A 24,472-nucleotide genomic window follows, 5' to 3' on the forward strand; every position below is an offset into this window, starting at 1 on the left:
TTTAGGTAAAAGAAAATGTTACTAAGAAAATCATAAGAAGAAAAGATATGTTTACAGTATTTACTCTTAAAAAATCCACATAGAAGTGGATGTACAGTTCAAACCCATCTTGTTCAAGGGTCCACTGTCTTCTCTCACTAAGGAAGGGCTGCCTTTGCTCCCCCACCTCACTTTCTTAGCTGCTTCCCGCTGCACACCTGGAGCCTTTCTCCTGCTCACCCCCAGGGAGGGCCGGGTGTCCTGCACCAAGGTGAACATGTTTGTGTGGCATTTGCTGGAGCCCTGAGCATCCTGTGTTACTGGGTTCCCCTTTCATATCCCACCTATTAGTGCAGTGGTTTGCAAGCTTCATTTAAAATCAGATCTCTGAGGGTGGGACCTCATACTTTCTTTAGTCACAAGCTGCCTGGGGCATCTAATGCAGCAGTTCTAAGACTCTGGTTTTCCCCCTAAATTGTTTATTAGTATCACCTGGGAGCTTTAAAAACCCTCACGGCCCAGACTACACCCCAGAACCATGAAATCAGAATCTCTGGGCGTGGGACCCAGGCACTAGTATTTTTTAAAGCTCCTCAAGTGATTGCAATATACAGAAAGGCTTGAGAAGCACCGTTCTAGAACCTCATCCTGTGCCTGGGGGAGGTGGTGATTGCCATCGATGCAGAATCCAAGAGCTGTGTGTTCTACTGAAGAAACATGTGGCCCTTCACATGGAGGAGGCCTTGCTAGGAAGAAATGAGGGAGGCAGCATTCTCCATTGCTTATAAATATAATTTATTACCTGTTTAAAAATTCTTTCTTACATTTTGTACATGTTGGCTGGCAGAATAAATGCAGGCAATTTACAAACCAAGGGGACTGCAGGAAAATGGGGAGCGGCAGCCAGGGAGAGAGCAGAGGCACACCCAGAGCTGGTACCCCCTCACCTCTGCCACACAGCGACGTGGCGGGCAGGCTGCCCAGGGAGCTCTCCTCCTCCACCAGGGTTTTTCTAGAAAAGGAATTGCATAGAAGATATAGCAAGAGGGAATTCCACAACAACAGGTGTTCCATAGCTGAAAAGCCAATGTTGTATTGTTGGGTTTTAAAAAAAGGAAAGGGACAAAGCACAAAACCTCCATCTGACATTTCTACAGTTGAACAGTTCCAAAGTGAACAGCGGGGTGGATGACACAGGCTCTTCAGCACAGACTGCTGGGACTTTTCCTCGGACAAACATAGGTTGTCTTCTTTAGAAAGAGCAAAGAGGAAAGTCACCAACGTATCACAGCACAACATTAAACCTAGTGAACACACACAGCCCTGTGGCATCCGGCACACATGGGGTGAGCACACTCCCTGCAGCTGGGCGACATGCTCCCTGTCCCGAGGGTGAGGGCTTCTCTACCAATACAAGGTCTGGGAACAAATGAAAGGAGAACGCTAATCGCAAAACACGTGTCCACCTCGTCCTGATTGCTGTCCTCTCTCTCCCCCAAGGCCTGGAGGAATATCCATTTGCGTTTTAACCTTACATGAGCAGGTGTCGTCAGAGACCTTACGAATATAAAAGGGCAAAGGCATTTTCCACTGGCTGTAGATTTCTTGCTCTTTTATGCCATTCCACAACAGGTTTATTTAAACGTGGAGAACATAGTTCAGGTCATGATTGTGGGGTGTTGCCTCACTGCTATGCTGAGGTTCAGAGGCCAAGGGATCGTCTCCCTTAGGTTGCTCATCAGCAAAACCTACCTACAATTCTGAACTCCAGGGTCATTTCCCCGGCTAAGTGCCATCAAGTTCAACAGCAGGTCTAACAGTGCCAATTGTGGTGGGCCTTTGGAATTGAAGGATGATGACACATAGGATTTAGGCATATCAGAGAGAGACTGTGTGGTGTCATGGCCTTGAGAGTTAATTTTGCTGAGGCACAAATCTGAAATGGCACACGGAGAGGCTGGTATATAGTAGTGAATGCTTTGGCTGGTGGGCAGCTGATGGTATCTCAAGGCAGCTTCCTTGTTTTCTACTCTACAACTGATGGGCTACGACTCTCAAGACATTCAGCAGGGAATCCTGACTTGGGATTCCAGAAGATCTCTGGACAGATCTCATCAGTACTCAAGAGTCTAGTGGACAACAGGATGGGAAATAGCCTCTTATACTGGCTTGGCTTTCTGTGCTAGTCCATTCGTGGAATCCCTGTCTGTTGTCCTGGTGATACCTTCCTTAACCATGCTAAAGTAGGTCTGGGACGTATATTGCATTTGGTTGAATGAACCCATTAATATCCCACCACAGATCAATACAAGGAGGTGATAAGCCCACTGGAAAATCTGGGAGCCATGAACTTTTCTGAAGACAAATTTTTAAGATAGAATTTCTGAAAATGGGGGTAACCATAAGGCTGATAAAAGTAAAGGATCAGGAAATTCATGGTTAGACTTAGTCTGTAGAGAAAACCCACCCAGTGATATACAAGGCCATCTCCCTACTTTTCAAAAGTAGCAGGTTTTCAGTCATGAATTCTGGAAATATTTTTGACTCCATTTGGTTACCTGACCTGTATGGACACAAGTTTAAGCTAACATTGGCTACAATATTTTTATTCCCCTTATGACTTACTCCATTAAAAAAATTTTTGAGAGATACAAGGGAAATCTTTCAAAGTGTTAAGTACAGCCAGAGATTATACAAATAGATTTCTTAGGGTAGAGAAACAGCACTTCATTGCACAGAGGCAAAGTTCTAAGAATTTCAGTCAACATTAGCTCAGTAAAGTTAAAAAAAATACATACAAAAAAGCAACCCAAAGTGTAATAGTTGGTCCTATGAGGCACTCGAAAGGTTTAAAAAAAAAAAATTATTACCTTGAGATAATAATAAAAATATTTCCTTTATTGGATCTATAAATTCTAATGCTCATTGACCATTATCATCTTTGTAAATAATCGGCTTTAAGCGAAGACATTCTTATTCACAAAATCTCCTCTTTCCAAAGAAGATGGACAAAACCCAATTTCATTTCAGCTGTTCTCATGGTTGTATTTTCTCTCATCAGCATTGGGTTTGCACTGAGATCTTCTAAGTGAAACTGATAACTAGTGCAAAGAGCAAAAGCTAAAGCTCACTTTCAATCTGAAGGCTGGTAATTCCACAAGTAAACTTTTCCACCTTCTGTACACTCTCTTACAGGTCTTTAAATGGTTTTCATTTCCTTGACCCCATGGGGGCAGACCTCATAGAGGCAAAGGCTTGTGAATTCTGGGGAGACAGTGATCACCTTACTGGCTCCCTTCCTCATACATTGATGACAGAGAGCAAGTGGACAGAGAGCACAGCTGCTGTGTCCCTGACACAGACACAGGTAAGGATATATAGGATAAGAGCCGGTTTGCTCCTCTCCAAAAAAAGTAAAAAGTTTTGATTCTACTGTCTGAATGCTTACCTTTAGATATCTTATAGGAGAAATACCTTTCAAAAATATTATTTGAATGTGTGGTTTCCAGAGTATCCTGAACTCAGTCTCCGTGATATCTTCCTAAAGAATGGCTCTCCTATTTGAGACTTGCGAGATTAAAATCTACAAAATGATAGTATGTATGAAAATGGCTAATGATTATGCAGTTTAATATTGGGCACCTCACGCAGAATATTGTCCTGCCTTGGAAGAACATGTCAGTAAACTACTCACATGAGAATGGGTTTTTCTGTGTAAGGTAGGGGTCCACGTGGTATTTATGCTGTGTGTGCAAAGGCTGTCAGCTGTGAGGACCTTGGTGTTACGTGTTGGGCATCACTTTATGCCCAGTTATCAATTCAGAATCCAACTTCTGTTCCTTCCAGAGCACTTTAAGGAAATCTGAATGAATGTGGAAAAAAGAAAATGAAACTGGATGAAACCGCTGCCTTGAGATCCCCAAATTCAGAAGAGAGGAAGCCTCTTTCTTTTCCTTGATTACAAACCATATTTTTTTACTTCCTTAGACATAGCCTTCTCATTTGCATATATAAAACTTATTTCTTTCCAAGTGGATGCTTCTTACATTTCCAAAAATAAGTATTAGAGAACCAGAAATAAGGAGATTTAAAACATATAAAGCCCAATGAAAAACGTTTCGTATAGATTTTTGTGTATTTCTATTACTAAAAACCAAGTTGAGACATGTCGTGTACGAATGAGTTGATGACGTACGAGGCTCATAATGACATGTAATTTTCGATATGGGTAACTTAAGTGAACAACATGTGGGAATAAGAAAACTTATTTGAAGTGAAAATTTCCCCACAATGATTTGTCATAAACGTCCTATTCACTCTGCAGGTATGCATTCCCTTTGCCAAACTTTTAGTTTTTATATTCAACTCAGGGTAGATTGCGTTACACACCACTAGATGGCACCACACACAAGTGATAGGTTTTCCCTTCCAAATGAAGCCAGTCTTTCCTCACAAGCTCTACAGAAGCCCTAGCCATGAAAGGCAGGATGTGTAACATGGAATGGTTGATGAAGTGGCTCCCTATGAAATGAACTGTTGGGTATGGACCTTACACGTCTGAGAGCCATCTAACAGCTATTACTCTACTCCAAAGAAGAAGGAAATCAGAATTCACAGTGAAAATTATTTGACATGGTGTGTTGTATGCATGAGGTTGCCATTCTCTTGATAGGGAACATAACAGCGTTCTATGACAGTTAAGTACCTTGCTTATAAGGTAATCAACCACTCTTGCTGTTTCTGGTGCTGGGAGGTTGAACAAAAAATACGAAGTGTTTGAAATGAACCCCAAAGGCCCTCAGTGGCTTTGATAATATAGTTCTTGCTATGTTCAATATTTCTGTGTTGATGACTTTTTAGTGACTTTTTTTCTAGCTCAAGTTCTGAATTGATTTATTTGGATAGCCACATATTTTCTTGCTTCTACTTTTCACTAGGCATGGACATTCCTTTGCGCGTCCTTCAGATTTCTAATTCTTGATTTCCACAGATGACAACCAGTAATGGTGAGCAATCTTCAGAAGTTATTTCAAGATGCTGCAGTGGACAATAGCTCTCTTTTCTCCTCCTTTAAAAACAAATAATCTATTTATTTATTTTCTTTTTTCTGTAGGATACACTTTTACTATCTTTTGGTCAAATATGCATTGGTACAAACATTACCCACTGAATTTGTTTACTAGTGCAATCTTTCCCTTTCATGATAACTGTAGCATATTTTTATATATAGTGTGGGAGGTGGGGTGGGGGTGGGGGCGAGAAAGAGACAGATTTAGAATAAATGCCTAAAACAGAAAATGAAGGTCTGGAAGAAAAGGCTCCATACTAAGGCATCAATATTTTCTCAACGATGAGGATGGAGGAACATGGAAATATCTAGAAGTCACCAAAATAGGGGAGGAAATACATGTGGAAGTAAAGAAAATGTATGAAATTGTTTCTAATTAAAATCCACGCAGCAACCTGGATACCTCTAGCCCCAAAGTAAACCATAACCATGTTTTGAAGGTTTTGCTTCATACACATGGGTCCTTGTTTTTCAATCTTGGTTTGGCTGCTGGGCTGTTGACTCTCTGTTCCCCACCTGCTGAGTGATTTGAGTCCATGTGTTAAATCGAGGAGCCTGTGATAGTCCTAAGGAAATGTCATAGTTTAGACAAAGTAGTCTGTGGATTAACTATTTTTCAGTTAAATTGTTTTTTTAATTTAAAATATTTTTATGAAGACAATAATAGAACATAATTTGCAACTAAGCAGGGAGGCAAGTGGTCCCAAGAGAGGAAAGAAAGTGATAATAAAGGGATGCCGTCTCTTGGTGAACAACATAATGCGATGACGCAAAGACAAGACTTGAAAGCATAACAAATATGGTACAGGTTAGAATAATTATCTTCCAAGTCAGAACTATTTGGAAGGCATAACGCAGTGTGGGCAAGTGACTAGCTTTTATGGGTCTTTAAATTATCCAGCTCTGAGTCCATTTTGGTCTTCACAGTGATGAATGAGACTGGAGTGGATGTCCAGCATTTGAAACCTTGAGATTATGTAGTCCCACCCCTTCGTTTTACAGGTGAGGACACTGAAGTCTAGTAAGGTTAAATGACTTTCCCAAGATAGCACAGCTAGGTAACGACAAACCCAGAATGAGAACTGGTTTCCTGATTACCAGTTCAGAGGCTGTTCTGCCAACCACACTGCCTCTAAGGTAGTTAGAGTACTGAGGGGATTCAGTGTGGGGCCCTGTGACCCCAATATTATGTGAATTTGAATAGAGAATGCATCTCATGACAAGACTGAGAGGAGAAAGACCATGCCTGAGCAAGCAGAAACAGACTGACAAAGCCAGTGTGCATTTACTACCTTTCTGGGGCAGAATGATGGGGAAAAGATGAAAGGTCAAGGAAGCAATGCCTGTTTAATTAAACTGGTGACCACGCCCACCTTGTTATGTGAGAAGATCAGGCAGGTCTAGTCAATACCTAAATACTAGCAGTACTGCTAACAAAAACAGAAATTAAAAGAAACTCCTTTTACTAGAATACTTGTAAATACTCATCAATAATAATAATGATAATAATGATACTTTAAAAAAGAAAACACTTCAAATTGCATATTACAAACATACGTTGTGAAGAAATGCTTGTTTGTGTGGTTGAACATGAATCACTGTCTTTCCTGCAATGCTGCAGCTTTTTCCCAGAGGGTATTGGATGGGTGTCCTCAAGCAATAAGGAGCCTCAGTTAATTACTCCTCTCCACTTCCCTGATACAAACAGTAACACTGGTTCTACAAGTTCTAGAAACAGAACACTGATGGGAGGATTATCTGAGACACTTGATGCACATGATTTGTAGCAAAAGTCTGATTTCTCGGTAAATTACTAATCTGAATTAGACACAACAAACCGTCCCCAGCTTCAACTTCAAATGATTTAAACAAAAATAGAACGAGCCATGGACAGTGTCTGCATCCCTGTCCAATGTGATGTAAACAACATTTGTAGAAATTGGGTTTGTTAAGAAAGTTTATCCATATATCTGGATAGCGATAAAAAGCGTTTCCTAGGAAACTGTAAGATCCTGTACCACACAGCATACAGCCCAACAAAGAAGAAAATTAGGTTGGTTTCTAAATTCAAAGTACAAATGTATACAGTTGTTCTTAACGTTTGTGATGATGTCCGAGTAAAGTGGGCGTGTATATCAGTTGCATCTGTTTTGCTTCTCTCTCCCGCTGCCATCTTGCCTGTGAAGCTCATTGGTCTAGTCTAGATTTCCTTCTCAGCTGGGATCCCCGGGATGGCCACAGACTCCCGGTGCATTCTTGGCCTTATTGTCAGTCCCTGCATGGGTCAATACTGTCCTTCTGCTGCTAAAGACACTACTGTTTCATGTCTTCCCATTTCTTCCAAGACAGCTGCCAGCATGCTCAGGTTTCCATCCGGGAAGTTCTGTGCTTCCCAAAGATCCAGGATTACGCCAGTTGGGCTTGATTTGGTAGCAAAGTAATTCAAGTACCTGTAATTGGGAATGGGAAAATGTGCTGAATGGCGTGGTTTACAGATCTGTTTTTCTCTTTAGTTCTTGCTAACCCTTTCTGTTTGCCTTTAACATATCCAGGTCCCACTTGAGAAACTGTGGTTTACAATGAGCCATCCTGAAGAACTAGCCCATACTTAATTAGATCAGCCCTAGACCGGAGACGTGATGTTTAACTTTGTTAACCTCAACTCTGAGTAAGATAATTTAAGAGACAAGATGTGTATGGGTCATATCCTAAACAGGAAATCAAAAGACATGTTTTCTTTCCAGCCCAGGCTCTGATCATCTTTGGCAGGTCATGACATGTCTTTTGCTTGGTAGTGATGGCAACATTTTACAAAGAAGAAGCTCCTGACATCTCTTTATAACTGAATATCAATGCTGTGTTTTGCATATCAGTGATTTATCCAGCATTAGATCTGGCTCAACAGGAGATGGGGAGCAATAATTACTTCAGCAAGTGCATATATTACTTAGGGGGGTTTAGCCCATCAGCTTTGTAAAGTGGATCACAAAACTTGATGCTTATAAACTACAGATAAGCCCAGAATGTCTCTCAACAATGCATTTGCAAGCCCACAGTACAAGAAACAAAGAAGAAGCTTAATACATGTTTGCAGAATGAAAAGTAAATAGATGTATGGATGGAAAAAAAAAAGGGATGCTGCCCTATGTCTACAAGTTATCAGCTTAGAGCCCTATGTTTAACAGAAACTAATGCTGGAGCCTGGCCATACTTACCTGTCCAAGTTTAGCTTATGGGCCAACATCCTCCAGTCATGACCTCTAGTCTGTGGGGCGTCCAGGCTGCTACAGAGCTTCTGCCGGATAGGGGGAGGGATACTGAAAGCACTGGGTCCTGTCATGGTGGTGATGGTGCTTGCTGGATCCAGCAGAGGCAAATCAATGCCAGTAGGTTCCTGTGGTTCAGGCACAGGAACAACACAGCATTATTTCTGAAGACAAAAGCAATCCCTATCGAAGCAATCACCATAATGCCTTGCTTTGAGCGATAAGAAGAGAATGGGTGCTATTATTCTTCCTAGTAAGAATGGCTTCTTCCTGGCTGAAAGTTGTGATTAGCTATCTGTAACCTGGCTGAGAGCAAGAGGTACATTTTGAGCTCACTTTGCATAGCTTTGGATTTATGGGTGAACAGATCTGAGATTAGAAGGTTGAAAGTTCAGAACTTCTAGAAGCTGTCCGACCCTGAGGAAAATGCCCTAGGTAAATGCCCAAGTAAATTCTTGCTCTAACCTCTGCAGAAGATGGCTCGGTTCTGCTTTTGTTGAATGAAATGGAACACAGCTCTCCTCTAAATGATATCAAATTAAGACTAATTTCTTAAAGAAAATGGTGAACACAGTATATTGCCTTAGGGCAAGCTGCTAATGGCATCCTCCAATTGCTGTACACCGTATTTTTTTCAAATCTAATTTTAGTAGAGAAAACCATAAATTGGCTCTTAGAATAGTTTCAGCTCATAAAACAGCACAAATGCAAAATCTGAATTTCATCTGCAGGAGAAACCCTAATCATTTTTTGATCTTCTGCTGGTTGGAAAAGCAAAAGCAAATGTTGCCTGGGAAGTTTTAAAGCAATAATAGGAAATCTACTTTCAATGTTCGTTCTCTCTCTCTCTCTCTCTCTCTCTCTCTCTCTCTCTCTCTCTCTCTCTCTCTCAGCAGGTAACTCCTTGGTGTACATAATTGGTCGCTAGAGGATAAACTAGCCACACACAGTTTCAGCCACCAAGGAGTCTCTGTGTCTCGAAGAGTGCTCAGAAGAGGGGGTCAGTGCCACCACTGCCCAGAGCCCCCAAAACTTGCTGCTCCTGCACTGCAGGGGTCGCTGCTGTCTGGTCCCAGTGCTGACTGACAGTGGGTTCTGCATTACAGGATCAAAACAGCTAATGTGCACAGCTAGGCTTGTGTAATCCCACTGCACGGGGTCCCTCTGGGGGCTTGCAGGGCACATGAGAACTAAACAAATTTTTTGCCGTAATATACACAGTGGTGTTGGCTGCCATCACAGTATTTAGCCCCAAAATCCAAACTGAGACTTTCAGGATTCCATTTTGCTCCTTTGTGTTAACTCCAGCAGCACATGCCAGGATGTAAAAGACTGAAACACAGAAGCAACAGTGGGAGTTGGCATCCCTGAATGAGGACACGACCAGCAGATCTTTCCTTGCAAGAGGCACAGAGTTCCTTCCACGTGAGGAGAGAGCTCCTGACCTCAAGGGCATAGGGCTTCAACAAGGGGCAGCAGAAGAGTTACAGAGAGGACCTGTCGGTGTTTATCAATGGATTTATGTTGGCGGTGTCTGAACCCAAGTGCCCAACACTTGCATTAGGCATAAAACGATCTATATATGGGTTGGGGAGGTGGAGGTGAAGAGAAATCACATGGTATTTCCACAACTTAGTGCCATCACCCACGCTGAGGTCCTGCTCGTTTCTTGTCTGGACAATAACAATAGGGTTCAGAAGGAAACCCACCATGTCCCCCTAATACAACCCCACCCTGATTGGCCCTTGCTAGCAGTGGAGGTTAAGTTCCAACAGGGAGGGGTGTGCTTTGTGTAGCACTGTCCCCAGATTTCCTTGTTTTGGACACAGGAACTCACTCCTGCATATCTGTGATCCGTCCCACAACCACGCTGATCTTCCCAAAGCGCCAAGCTGATGTTTCTCTCCCCTCCCTCTCCCTCCACCCTCTCTTATTAAAAAACACTACATGTTCCTCCTACCAAAGGGAACCCTAACTTTTAATCAGGCATTGGGGGATATCTGTACCATCTGCCTCGTCAGCTGATATGAAACCCCAGAGGTGATGTCTGTAAAGTTCAGAGCCAGGCCTGACATGGAGTAGGGGCCCCATACCCACATGCCCCCACCACTGGACAATCAGACCCTAGTCTTTCTCTGGTTGACTTGACATGACTCAAACTCGCCTCAGACAGGACCACTCACTATTTCTATCACCTGGCTTTTAGGCTCTACTTCTGGCAGTTTTCTGCCCTTTCCCTTAATTTCTGTCAAGCAAACCCCTCAAAGTCTAGATCAAAAGCATATTCCGAGTCTCCCCTGAGCAAATGCATCCAAAGCCGTCAACTTGAACACCTCCTACAGCACTTTTCACAGTTCTTCTGCAGTCCTCTTTCTGCCCTATTCATGTTGGTCATAATTTATGTGTTTCTTCCTTTGATTTCTCAAATTTCTTGGAGATGAGAGTATTTTTGTCTTCCTCAGAACCCTTATGATACTCAGCACAGCGACCTGTACATGGAAGCTACTCAATTCACATTTTCTAAAATGAGAGAAAATTTGCCTCTTAGTACACAAAGGGGCAGAAACCAGTTTCTGACAGAAACCCACCCCACAGAGTGGTATGTTGAGCTTCCCTCCAGCTCAATGTGGCTAAGCGAATATATGGCTCTTCTCACTATCAAATCCTGAAGACAAAGGCCAGGTAAAGGTAGGCCTGGCTGTCAGGGAGGTCTGCTCACATATCCAGGTAGTCATCCTTTTCCTAATGAATACAGAACCACCACCACTTCACCTGGGTCTCCAGCCCTGGCTTCTAAGCCTGCTAACTTCTGTGTGGATGAAGCAAGCACAGAAGAGCATATCGGATGGCTGACAACAGCCTTGGAGGTCAAAGAAGAACATACCTCTGCATTTACATTTCGATTTCATCTAATAATTTCAGTGGCTATTAGTTTTTCCTTTATTTCCAGGTAAAAGTAGAGTTTACTCTCACAGACTGCTTATGACAATAATCATTTATGATACTGGTACCATCTGTCTTTGATGTTATGAGTCCCTTAGTTAAACATATGATTTTTCACCATTAACCGAACAGCTGCTACGGTGATGGCACACATTTTCATCCCTCACTCCACAGTAGAATCAACTCCTCACCCCTATATTCCAACTCTTCCTAAAGTCAGAAAAACTAGATTTTCCCAATGGTTGTTTTGAACAGATTATAATAAAATGAAGAGGTCAATAGACGGGCTGGCTATAGCAGAGCGACGCTACTTTATACATTTTTAATATTAGCCTCTGTGTACACCAAAGTGTTGTGTGTCAATAGTTAATAGGGGTTATAAGTGCTCTGCCCATAGCTAAAACTAAATAGAAGGGCTGAAGAGAGAAGTTTCTCTCTCTACACCATTTTTTCTCTTGGTGGTGGTGGGTAGCTCCCCCCATCCCTCTAAAAAATAAAAATAAAAAATGTATTATTATCATTTACATTTTGAGATGCATTCATGCCCATAATTTTCAGACATTTTCATTCTTAAACTGCATCTCTGTGAGACTAAAGGCTTTGTTTCTAGTTAAGGAATCTCCGGCCAAAGCATCCAGAGAGGAACAATCGGCCGGCTCTTGACATCACCATGGTCTATGTCAAGCATAGCCTGGTCTCCCTTGAGGGGGGCAACAGGTCCTCCTCCTGACTAGAGAGGCCAAGGGCCATGTCGCTTTATAAATGACTGCCAGAGAGTGCCCTGAGAGGTGGGTGGCTGCAGGGAGGGGGAGCTGCACATTCCTGGCAAGTCAGCTCATTCTCAGGGGAGAAGACATTGGAACTGTAACCCCAGCCCACCCGCCAGCTTGCCAGGTGCCCGTACAGAGGAGCCCTGTGCAGAAAATAGACATCACCAATGCAGCCTTTTCTGTTTGGTTATGGTTTATCAGTCACAGTGAACCCCTTCTCAGAGCTTTTGATGAGGACCTGGGTTTCAGGGCTCTCTAGAGCCAAGTGTTCAGAGCTGAGCCTCGTTCCCTATCTCTAAACCCAGCCCCACACTTGCCCCCTCTGGGGGCTGCAGGCACCACATTCAAATGCTAACAACGACAGTGGGACTCAGTGACCCAGAAGTAAAAGCAGCAGAGTGCCCCTTAATCCCCAAAGTCATCTGACTCCAGTCATTTCTGCCCCTCCCTCTGTTAAATGTGCTTGTCTGTCACACATGGGCAAAGGCCTCCAACAGGACTGAAAGGCTGGCCTCTCTGAGCTGACTGCTGCCAAGTTGCAAGAGAAATCATCTTTCCTCTATGATGGCACAAGAAAGAAAGTCCTTAAATTGGGATCACACTATGCAAAACTGTCTCTTCTGGATGAGGGGGTGGTGGACCTAGGACCTAGCAGGGAATAGCCCTCTACAGATCTTTTCATTCTTGGCTGCATCTGATCCACCTTTTCATCACACGGCAAACATTCCCGCTGAACAGAAAGCAAGCATCAAAGGAGCAGATCTCCTCGCCCCCTCCAAAATTCCGCAGCCTTTGTTGTCACTGGAGCTGGGTGGTTATTGAACTTTGCAGACCTGCTGGGCCTAGAAAGTGAAAACACCCTCCAGAGCCAGCAGGGGTGGTGCTGTGTGCCTGGGAGATAGGGCCTGCGCCTCAGGAAGGCCTGGCGGTTGCCATGGCACCCTGACACCGAGATCATTCCTTATGAATGTCACTGGGGTCTGTGACTAAAGTTGTTTTATGAGTCAAAAGTCTCATGAAACTACAGGAGGAAATGATGACCGAACCTCCGCAGGCTGTGGGAAAGAAGGATGGAGCATCGTGGAGGCTGCCATTCTTCCTACCTCGGTTTGCTAAGGAAGGCAGTCTTTAAATACAACATGTGGAGGGAGACATGCTGAACATCCTGACATTTCATTTGTCATTTTGCATGAGACAGCGAGAGAGAGAAGAAATCTTTTAAATCATGTGCTGTCCCGCTGTAGTTTTAAAATACGACAATCCTGTGCTCTGTGGCGTAGCAAACAGCACAGAGCTGAGCTATCTCCAGGCCCCGGGAGGAGATGCTGCCTTCTAACCATTTGACTTGTTGTATTTCCTTTGTTCCTCCGGCGTGAAGGGTTTCCACTGTTCAAACTACAGCCTTGGGGTCCAAGGTAACCCATAAGTTCACGCACACCCGCTCTTTCCATATAGAGGGGTTTTAATTAGCAGGGCCCATTGCTATTTCTTTAATACGGACATATGAAAATGCCTGACTGAATTGAGTGACGATCATAGCCGAGAAAGGCAAAGTGATGGCCACTAGGGGAAAAATTCGTAGATTTTACTTCTATTTCTGGAACATTTTTCCCACCCTCGGGAAAAGGGCATATTTTCTTTTCAATTTTATTTTTTAATTATTATTTGTATTGAGGTATAATTGACACACAACGTTATATTAGTTTCACGTGTACAACATAATGATTGTGACGATCCCCACAGTAAGTCTAGGTAACATCTGTCCTCATATATAGTTATAATTTTTTTTCCTTGTGATGAGGACTTTTCAGATCTACTCTTAACAACTTTCAAATATGCAATACAGTAGGATTAACTATAGTCACTGTGCTGTACCTTATATCCCCAGGACTTATTATTTTTTATAACCGGAAGTTTGTACCTTTCACCCATTTTGTCCACACCTATCCCCTCTGCCTCTGCCAATCTTTTTATATTTGGCGAATGATGTGTAAGATAGAAAGGAGACCAAGAGATTTCTCCTTTCAGCAAGGAGAAAAAGGAAAAGAAGAAAAAAAGGAGGTGTGGGGTCAGAGCTGGTCTCTCTTCCTCCCCCCACCAGTGTCAGGCAGGTTCCCTGAGGAAAGAAGGGACCAGGGAGATGTAGAGGAGGCGGGAAGGTGGCACATCAAGGGATGCCTGGGGAAAAGTGATTCCTTGTGCACATTACTTACACTAAACCTCATATTTGGAATTCAGATCTGTTGTAAAAAGCAGGAACATGATCCTTAAATTCATGTCATAAAAAATAAAAGACTCGTTTTTCAAAAAGAATTCCTCATTATATTATTTTATGCATCTAGCTCCCTATGTTCATTAAAAATGCAATTCTTTTAATAAATAGGACCTATAGAAACCTTTGTAGGACTCCTGCTTATTTGGCCTATATCGAGATACCTTTATACTCCACATGTTCTCTCCTCCCCATGGTCCTTCTCTCCCCTGATTTCTGAGACAGACAAGAGCTTCTTACCTCTGACACGGTGCAGTTTAGCTGGAAGATCTGCCCTTCTCCTTCTACCTGTCGCACACAGAGTTTGCAAACCAGCTCCACCGTGTTCAGGCTAAATCTTTCCAGAGTGAATGTGCAGTGGAGGTTTCTCTGAGACCCGCTCCAGATGTGGTAAAAAGGAATTTCCTAAAGGATATAAAAGTGTTAACCACACATACTAAAAGTAACTATCAGACACTGGTTGCCAAGTACTTTTCTCAGTATACCACATATTACCCCATTTAGTCATCACAACAAATGTACTTATATCCCCCTCTTTCAGATGAAAAAGCTGACACCCAGAGATGTTAAATAGCTCAGCCAAAGTCCTACGTGTAGTGAGTGGCAGAGTTGAGAATTGAACCCAAGGAGTCAGCCTTCAGAATCTATTTGTCTCATTTACAAGCGAGAGAAAGAGAGAGCGAGAGAGCGAGAGAGCGAGAGAGCGAGAGAGCCAGAGCGAGAGCGAGAGCGAGAGCGAGAGAGAGAGAGAGAGAGAGAGAGAGAGAGAGAGAAGCCATTGTAAATGATTTTTTTTAAGTTTAGAAAATCCCCAAAATAAAACCCACACATTCCAGTCATTGCTCATTAAAAGGAATCCCTGCCGTGGTATTCTGGAGAAAAGCAAAGAAGCTCTAAAGGATAATTTGCTGATCCAGTTCCCTTTCATGCCTATATCCTCCCTCTGCACAGGACAGGGGGCAGGCAACATGCACTATACTTGGAAATTGCAGACTTGGGTAGATGCTGCAGAAATGTCCTTGGCCTAAAAAAACATACCAAGCCTCGAACAGATATACATTTTCAAAAAGTCTAGACCACCTTACAGAGCCCATCCTAGAATATTTTATCAATAAAGGAAAGAAAGAAAACAGTTGATACATTAAAAAAAAATGGGCGGACACGGTGGTTAAGAGCAGAGAATTCAACACAAATGAGAACACTCTCCCCTTGTCTACTTGGTGATTTGCGCAAGTTACTTAACCTTTCCATGCCTCAGCTTCCTCATCTGTGACAGAATAAGTAAAAGAGTACCTCGATGGCCTGGGGTTAGATGAGATAAGCCAAAGTGCATGAGTGTCTGGTGGATTGTATTATAATAAGAATGCAGCCAGGCTTAGCTCGTACTAATATCGAATTATCATTATTATATAAATAGCATTTTCCATTTTGATTGCACAAAGCAAATTGTTCATAAAAGGGTGGGGGGAGATGTGTGGACTTATATGGCAGCTGCAAAATAGGGATAAGAAAAAAGCAAAGGAAGACATTTTGTGAGAAAGTTAAAAGCCAGATCTCTCAATCAAGTGCAGAGCGATTCAGAAGAGTCTGGCACACAACCCTCGTGGAAGCTGGAGACTGTTAGCAAATTAGTAGGGTTGTTTCCCACAATTTCTTTGTGAGTACTGGACCTATGAGAGTAAGAATGGAGCTGGAAAATCTTCCCCTCCCCCCTTCTAGTACATTGCTTGACTTACATCAGGAAATCAAAACCAGTCCAGCTACAGTGCTGGGGCGTGGAATTGGATTTGCATGCACATAGACAAGGCTTCACAGTTTATCTAAGTGTGTGTACATTTCCTAGGACTGGGTATGAGGCGAGGGATCCCATACACAGTCTCCTGAGAGCTCAGGCTGACTGATGAAGAAGGAGGCGGAAGCCCCTGGGGAGTCGTATGCTTTTCCCACAAGTACATACGATGAGACTTGGGGCCAGAATTTTCATACTGGTATTTAATAAAATTCTGACCAGGTTTTATTTTTACATGCCATTTCACTTTCAAAACTGGGGTTCCTTCTAAGTTTTCAACAGAAAGATACTCTTCTAGAAGGTCGAAGCCTAATTTGTGTCACGTGGATAACAATGTTCCTCTGTATTTCCTATGAATGCATTTTCAGGCTTTTAAAAATCAATTTGATATAAACATTTACTCTGAAAATGAACTGAAATGATGAACTCAGAAATCTTATTTGTTAAAAACAAAACAATGACAATACAATTATTTGAAAAAAATTAAGAAAAAAACATATTCCTTTAAATATATCTAGAGTATTTTTCAAAAATCCTAAATAATCCCAAGCTATTTTGGAGAAACGAGTGCTCATGTAAGATTAACTTCAAGGAAGGGAATATTTTATATCTAAATAGTTTAGTCCTCTTTTGTGGAGCTGTCTCCAAGCCTTCAGTTCAGCTCGGGAACCTTACCTGATATTTTGCTAGTAATTTGCTCTTCCAGAGGGAATGGGCGATGTCATGAATCGACAGGCGCAGGTTATGGGTGCTGCCTTTGAAATGAAGAGCCTTAGGTTCTTCTAGGAGCTGTCCTCCCATCTGTCTCTCAAGCTGCAGAACTTCCTACAATGACACACCCAAAACCAAAAGCAAATTACCGAATCATATCATGTCCATTGGCTGTCTTATAAAATGTTTCCTCACTGTGCCTACCCCCATCCTGCTAACTTGTGCAACATGTGACTTCTTCTTCTGCAGCCTCGATATCCTCCAACTGAAGCCCCTGTCGCTTTCTATCTGACTGGATCCTACTGACCATCACGTGTGCTTCAGCAATCTATATCACACTGTTGTGAGGCAAATTCAGTACAGCCTGCACTTACCAAAAGATAAGTGGCATTGTCATGCGGGAGACCCTGCTCTCTGCGCCATTTGTCATGCTGGGCGGCCTGCGGGGTCTCTGGTCCCACTCCCCACATAAGAACGCAGGATATGGTGAGGCCAAAAAGGAACACCCATGGAGCCATAGGTAGGGGAGTCATACCACTATGGTCTCACTGGAGGCTGGGTTCACCGGACATGTGACCTGCTGTCCGCTTTTCTGCCAACCGACCTACGACTCTCCTCCACTCTCCTCGACTCTGCTCCTCTACTCTCCTCAACTCTGCTCCATAGCCGCAGCAGTTATATTAGTGGCCAATGGCTCAATGGTTACAGCTGACGGCCAACTAGCCACAGCTGATGGCCATCCAACCACAGTTGATGGCCATTTACTACCTGAGCCAGCACCTGTCTATGTGAGGCCGAGAGCCTGGAAACTGCTTTCTGGGGCTCTGTCCCCACAGGCATATTTAGTCAAATACAGGAAAACAACAGTCAGAACACCAAATGGGAAAAAGCCCAGTTTAAAATATATATGTGTGTGTGTGTGTGTGTGTGTGTGTGTGTGTGTGTGTGTGTGTGTAGAAATATATATAAATAGATAAATAAGTAGATTTCCAACGAACTTTTAGGTAAATGGCTAAAGAACTAGAAAACAAATCCGTGTCTTAGACTTGGTGAAACAAGCTAATGAATAAAAATTTGAAATGTGTTTGGGGCGTTTTTTCAATCTTTTTTAGTTTCTTATAGAAATAAAATAATAAAATTTTGCTTAAAATTATCCATTGCACGATTCCAAGTGATCAAAAAAATTAAAATATATTCATTGTATGTCCTATTAGAGGAAAATATTCTGATACAGATTAGGAAGGTTTTTCAGCACCAAATATTGAACTAAACAGTTACTCAGATTAAATTTTAAAAAAACAACATCTCATTTCTCAAGATCTGTGGCTGATGCAAAAAAAAAGCTATGTAACTTTACTTATACTATAAAGATGTAAAAGGAAGACAGATTCTATATATACTTTCATTCCTCAAGCTGGTTAATGGGAGTTAATGAAGCATTTCCAGCTACAGCTGCAATTATCCAAACAGCATCTAACCACAAATTATCAATGAACAAAATATCCTGGATCTCCTTTGCTGTTTGAACCATCCCTGCACACACATGGCTCCTCTCATGCTTTAAAAGTTTTAGTGATACAAATATGTTGGCAGTTTGTGACCTTTCTTTTCTTCAATAGGGGTTCAAGAAAATAATAAGGGTTCAAGGGTTCAATAAAAATATAAAAGAAAAATAAAATTTTATTTTTTGGTGATATTTCAGTTGAAAACACGGGGTTCAATAACACAGGCGATCATTCTGGTCATTCCATACACATATATTGGGCACCTACCACGGTACCAAGTATGGATGGGTCACAGTGGAGAATTGTGAGTATGGGAACCAGATTGTAGTTCAGTAATTGCAGAGCTCACCGATATCATTGATTAGATGTAAACAGCTCATTTTAAGCTGCTTCTTTAGTGGTTGTCAGCATCTGTCATCTCTGACTCAGGCCACTATTCTGAACAATGCAATCTGCTGAAAGGTCCTATAAGGTGTAGAAAATATTAGGATAATATGGAATGTGGTCTCAGACAGACACTCCTCTAATTAGTGTCTAATGGAAGAGATGAGGCAATAGCACACTGATGGAGACACGGGCATGGTCCAGCTGCTTGAGAATATTGACATTGAGAGTATTCAACATTGCTGCTGGCTGATGAGTAGCTATTACTTGTGACAGGAGCCTGAACAGTCAGCCACTCCCCAGTCAGTCAGTTGGCCACCTGGACACATAGGCTGTGTCATTGTGTCCTGGCTCTGCTGTGCCTACGGCTCAGCAGGCTCTGAGGGTGCCCAGACGGCTGTACAGATCCACTCAACCCAGAGTCACACGTGCTCCTCATGGAACGCCCTCCCACAGCACTTCACACTCCGTTCCTGGACAAGAACCTGGCCATGTGGAAATGAAGACGAGTAAGAAAAGTGAGGGTTAATTACAGTTCCTTCTGCTTCAACAGGAAGGCATAATGAGCTTATGTTGATCATGTTCATGTTCAGTGTCTAGTTAGCATAATAGAGAAAGCTGATGTTCCCTGTGAACCTGGCACCTGAGAAATTCTAAAGCTAAAATGATGTTTGTTTATAAGCCATTAGAAGAAAAGAAACACAATTAGAAATCTTTGAGATTACAGTCATGCCAATCAATCAGTTCTAGCTTCTTTCCAGTATACCCTAATTACCTCATCAAGACGTCTAAAGAGCAATCGATAGTAATTATCTGATTACTATAGATCTTCATTATGTCCCAATTATCTGCCTGGGATGTCTGAAAGAAGATGCATTGCATTCCGGGAGGTAATTGTACCCAACAATGTATAATCCACACCCCATTCCTACAATCAACATAGATTGCCAGAGGATATAGAGAGCATTGTCAGTTTTCTGGGCAGGGAGGATCATTGAAAAAAGCCTAAATTGCCTATTGGCCATGACCCTGAAGTCAAGAAATCTAATGCCATGTGTTGAGTGCAAAGTCTGGGTTTGGAGTTAACCCAAGAATAAGGCTCAGTCCTTGACTTTGTCATTGACTTTAAGTCATGGTAAAGAGTTCTTCCTAGTGGGGAAAGAAACTGGACTGGCTTGAGCCTTTTTTTGAGAGCTGTCCCAAGAAAAGTGCCACTTTAGACAGTTGGGCCAGAGAATACACACTCTCCACACGCCTAAGCTTTCCCTCTCTTCACTAACCAGAATGACACGAAGTTGTCCGAATGCACAGAGCTGGGAGAAACCTGACATTTTTCCTCCCTTTCGATTGGACCTGAACTCTGGTGAAAGATAAACTGCCCATCAGGATGCATCCGGCTTGGAGCAGAGGTCTCTAAACATATGTGATTGCATATGCCCATCAGTCAAAAATTAAGCATGCATTTCAAACGTTTCTTTATAAATTATATACCTATATTAACACATAAGTATAATAAAATATTACATTATAAAATATAAAGTTAAAAATATGAGCTAAGACAAACACAGAAGAATCAATGTTGTCTTTTTTTGCCCCATAGATTCATTGGGCCGGAGATGTGTGAACTCCATTTTGGAAACTGCTGACTTGGGCAGCTGTCCTTTCATGAGAACCTTTGGGAGATATCAACCCAGGAGTAAATGACTCAGTAAGAATGATCCTAACCAAGCTTAAATTTAACATTTTTTTTCCTGAAAAGTAGCAACTGGTATCATCACACTCAGGACCGAATATTCAACTTAAAGGAAACAAAATAAAGGTGAAGACAATAACTAAAGCACAAATTAAAAATATGAGAGTGAAAATTAAAGATATTACAAGCAATAAATAAAACAACTCCTTGACAACTAACATCATATAAAACCACACGCGTTGAAGATGACTTGCCACATTCAGCAAATCCCATGTATCAGTTTTGTGTCAGAAGACAGAAGAAACAAGCCCACTTGAGAGGCGAATCAGGCTTTTATTCCGTATTGTTACGGTTTAAGTATTATGATTTCAGATGTTTTATAGCCAATCCCACTTAAAAATACTGTAGCTTATATTTTAAAAAGCTTGAATTTTGAAATTCTTTCTGCATGTGATCATTTTGGTTCTTATACATATGACACAGATAAGTGTGGGAACAACAAAAAAATAACAGATGTGTGTATCAATAAGATATAGTCACAGTTAAATGCTTTTCTCTCAGTCTTCCTGGGAGCACCCATTCAGCATCAATGACGCACATGTGCTCTGCCAGGAACCACGTCAGGCTCTGGGGCACACAGGCAAGTTCCGTCCTTGCTTCCAGTCACTCATGAAGAACGGCAGGGAGACCAACATATAAACACGCAACCCCAGCAGTGTGTGCTCTGCTCTAAGACAGCTTCCTGACAGTCTGCTTTTGGATCCCAACTGTTAGGCTATTTCACACACCTTACAAGAGAATAGCAACAAAATATATTTAAGGTCAAAAGATTTAGGAAGACTTAAGAAAAATATCATGACCTGGGGAAAAAAATGGCATCATAGGAATGAGGATCATCTAGGCTCTTTGTTGTCAGAAATATAAATGTCACCTTCCTTTGCAAAGGTTGTCCTCCCTTCTGGCAGCACCCCCACCTCAGCGCCTTGTTTGGCCCCAGGTGATTCTACCTGGTGCTCTGAGGAGCTTGTTCTGCTTCTACAGAAGGGGTCACTTTCTGTCTTCCTTTATCAGTTCCATTTCCACCCCTCTGAGTTAACCTTGAAAAGATTCTCTCAGGGGCCGGTTATCAACAGAGGTATCTCTAGCCCATCTGAAATACACACAAGAACCCCAGTCGTAATGTCCCCAGCAGCAAGCCCCCCACAGAGCCTGGTGCCCCATGGGGATCTGAGCAAACCTGTGAGATGGCTACTTCCCCATCCCAAGCTTCTCGGTGGCCCTGAGTGAGGATTCTATTGATTCAGGGAACCTGTGAGGGATTGCTCGAAAGGCAGAGACAAGGGATTCCACAACCCAGCAGCTTACACAATAACCAATTAAACCAAGACATGATCCATGCCAAGCCATTAGCCTGGGCCACTTAAGAGCCACAATACACCCAAGCTGTTTTAAAGGCCTCTGCGTACAACGGGAGCCCCTCTGGCCTGCACCCAGAGCTCTCCCAGGCTCTGAGATGATAGGTTTTTCCCCTCATTAAGGACTGACAGAACAAGGCACCTGGGATGAGCTGGATAACTCCTCCACTCTGGTTTCCTCACCCCAGAATTTTCACTCTGCATTCCTGCATTGCTGCTCTGGTTCTTCCTCTTCCTCCCGGTCCTTTCCAGCCTGGCCAAATTTCCCTGAAGGGTCAGTCTCACAAAGAATGCACAAGAGAACCCCCTGGTGACAGCTGCGTACACTGAGATGCTTGAAGCTTGTGTTAAAAAATGTGACCATTGTCTTCCCAAGTGTGAAGCAGTGACTTTGTGTAGGGAACTGTGGGAGGTGCTGGGGCCCTGGCTCTTTTCTCCACACTCGGTGCTCAAACTTGTCCTTTGGTCACCCTCGTCCTGCTCGAGAACCTGCTTCCTGCCTCACACCACTGCTCTGAACTGTGCCTTCTTCCTCGTCCTCGGAGGCACTTGTCTTGGCTTCCAGTTTCTCAAGAGGGGATGTCCTACCTGTGGGTTATCTAGCCTTTCACTTCCTTCTCTGTGTCTCTGACTCTGTCTTGTTTTCCCTCCGACATCTCTCCTGTCAATCAGTCCTTTCCTTTACTTATTAGAAATCTTATCAACTAGAGAATGGAAAACACAAATGATTAAACCTAAATCTCATATAACTCATTAAAATCTCTTGTGGCAGAGAAGGTTAGAGGAGGTTAAATCAAGGCTTTGCTTCACTTTGTCTTGCTTCTTTCTTGGTATTTTCTGGGATGTGATTTGTCTGCATACTCTTTATTTTTGGTGGAAACAGAACGCTGAATTGATGGTATTTAGTGCTGCTGAGGAGCCTGGGGACAGCGCCAGGACCCTGAGCAGGTGGAGGCAGCTATCGTGGGGAAATCACTAAGATTCCCACCCAGGGGTGAGAGTGCGAAGGGCAGTGAAGCAGCGGCCAGCCTTGCACTCCAGGGGGTTTTCGTTTGGCCTGGCTAGACCGCCCCATGGAAAGGGACCCACATGCACTCCATGCTCTGTCCAGAGTGCTGGACCAGGCACCAAAGGCCGAGTTGTGCAGTTCAAGACCTGTGCCCACCTTCTCCATGCTTCTGCCATATGGATGCAGGGCTCTGGGGTCACAAAGAACAAACTGGCAAATGTTCAACATGACACGTGTGCTCAACCTCCAAAGACCAACAACCTTCAAGGATTGTGCTAATTAGTGTTCTTTGAAAAATCACATCTCCCATCAGATTTTATGGAACCTGCTTTGCTCCTATTCATTCTTTCATCCTGTGCTGAAACCTGCCCTTGTCACTGAGGATGAGAAATTTCTCTCTTTGCTCCTGAGGCTGTTGTCACTGTGGCTATCACAGCTGTGAGCCTGTCCTCTTCCAAAGCAGAGGCCAGACAGAGCACCATCCTTCTTGCTGGTTCCCTGCCAGCTTTTCAGCCACGTTGCTCTCGGCTCCCCCCGTGCTGACTCCTCCTCTGGCCTCAGGCCTCAGGCTGCAGAGCTGGCTGTGGGGAACATCTGACTGCCAGCAGCCTCTCCACCTGGCTCTGGTCATCACTGCTGGCATCTGGCCTGGCTGTGCTACTTTCTCTTCTCATGCTCACGCTGGGGAGCTTTGCTCTCCCCCTGAGTTTGTCTGCCATATTTCATCCCTAATAACAACAAGGCTGGACGCCAGTGACCATGTACAAACGTTTCCAGTCAAGTCACTCAGTTTCTAGGGCTCTGCCTGCTGCTCCCACAGCTGCTGCCACCACGGATGCTTGGTTTGAGCTGCCACTTCCAGTCTGCCTAGTCAGGGTGGTTTGTGACACGTCTGAAGCAAAATGCCAAAGGGTAGTACTCAGGGAAGTGACTGTGTCACGTGTCCACCTCTGGGCATACTTCTAAGGAAAAGATAATCTCCCACAACTATGTATTAGGAATAGGACTTTCTAGGTTGTTCTAGAACTTCTGAAATCCTCTTGTATTTCTTTTCACCCTTAACATGTTATTTTCTAACTTCTGTATTAGTTTTCTATTTCTGTAGTCAGGATTTATCATATACTTAGAGACTTTAAAAACAACAAACTTACCACCTTATGGTGCTGTAGGTCACAAGTCTGACACAAGTCCCACTGAGCTAAAATCAAGATGTTGGTAGGGCTGCTCCTTTCCTGGAGGCTCTAGGGGAGAACTCTGTAAAGCCCCTTTGCTATGTAAGCTAACACAGCTACAGGTTCTGAACATTCTGTGTAGATATCTTTGTGTGTGTGTGTGGAGGGTGTTATTCTGCCTTCCACAATGTCTATTTCCTCTTCCCTCTTTTCTCTCTCTCTTAAAAAAATAAATTCAACATGGCAGGTCATTTCTCAAATATGTGATAGAGCCAAGGCCAGGGCCATGTCTCATGAGAAGACGATAAAGACGGAATACATTTAGATACACCTCTATAATCCCTGCCCCTACATGGCTGACCAGCTAGCCTACCACTAAACCTGAAACTCACCCCCAATTAGATCGCAAGTAGAGTTAATATTTTCATTGAGCCATTATCTTCATTGAGCCTAAAGATAATTAACATTATTGAGTGTCTATTTTGTACCATGAAAT

General features: G+C 43.0%; 1 protein-coding gene across 2 annotated transcripts in view; it reads right to left on the bottom strand.

The window, feature by feature from the left end:
- Positions 1-750: 750 nt before the first annotated feature.
- UNC5C (unc-5 netrin receptor C) overlaps positions 751-24,472 on the bottom strand; it is a 370,467-nt gene continuing 346,745 nt past the window's right edge. For both annotated transcript variants that reach the window (XM_019741125.3, XM_019741124.3), the window contains 4 exons: positions 16,763-16,912; positions 14,539-14,703; positions 8,263-8,441; positions 751-7,497 (listed from right to left, as the gene is read on the bottom strand). In XM_019741125.3, coding sequence (XP_019596684.1) covers positions 7,332-7,497; positions 8,263-8,441; positions 14,539-14,703; positions 16,763-16,912 — 660 coding nt within the window. In that variant the 3' untranslated portion in view covers positions 751-7,331. The remainder of the gene's footprint in view (positions 7,498-8,262; positions 8,442-14,538; positions 14,704-16,762; positions 16,913-24,472) is intronic.

The sequence above is a fragment of the Rhinolophus sinicus genome, chromosome 1 (genome assembly GCF_057876585.1).
Source record: "Rhinolophus sinicus isolate RSI-liver-muscle chromosome 1, RSI-T2T, whole genome shotgun sequence".
In the NCBI taxonomy this organism is placed as follows: Eukaryota; Metazoa; Chordata; class Mammalia; order Chiroptera; family Rhinolophidae; genus Rhinolophus; species Rhinolophus sinicus.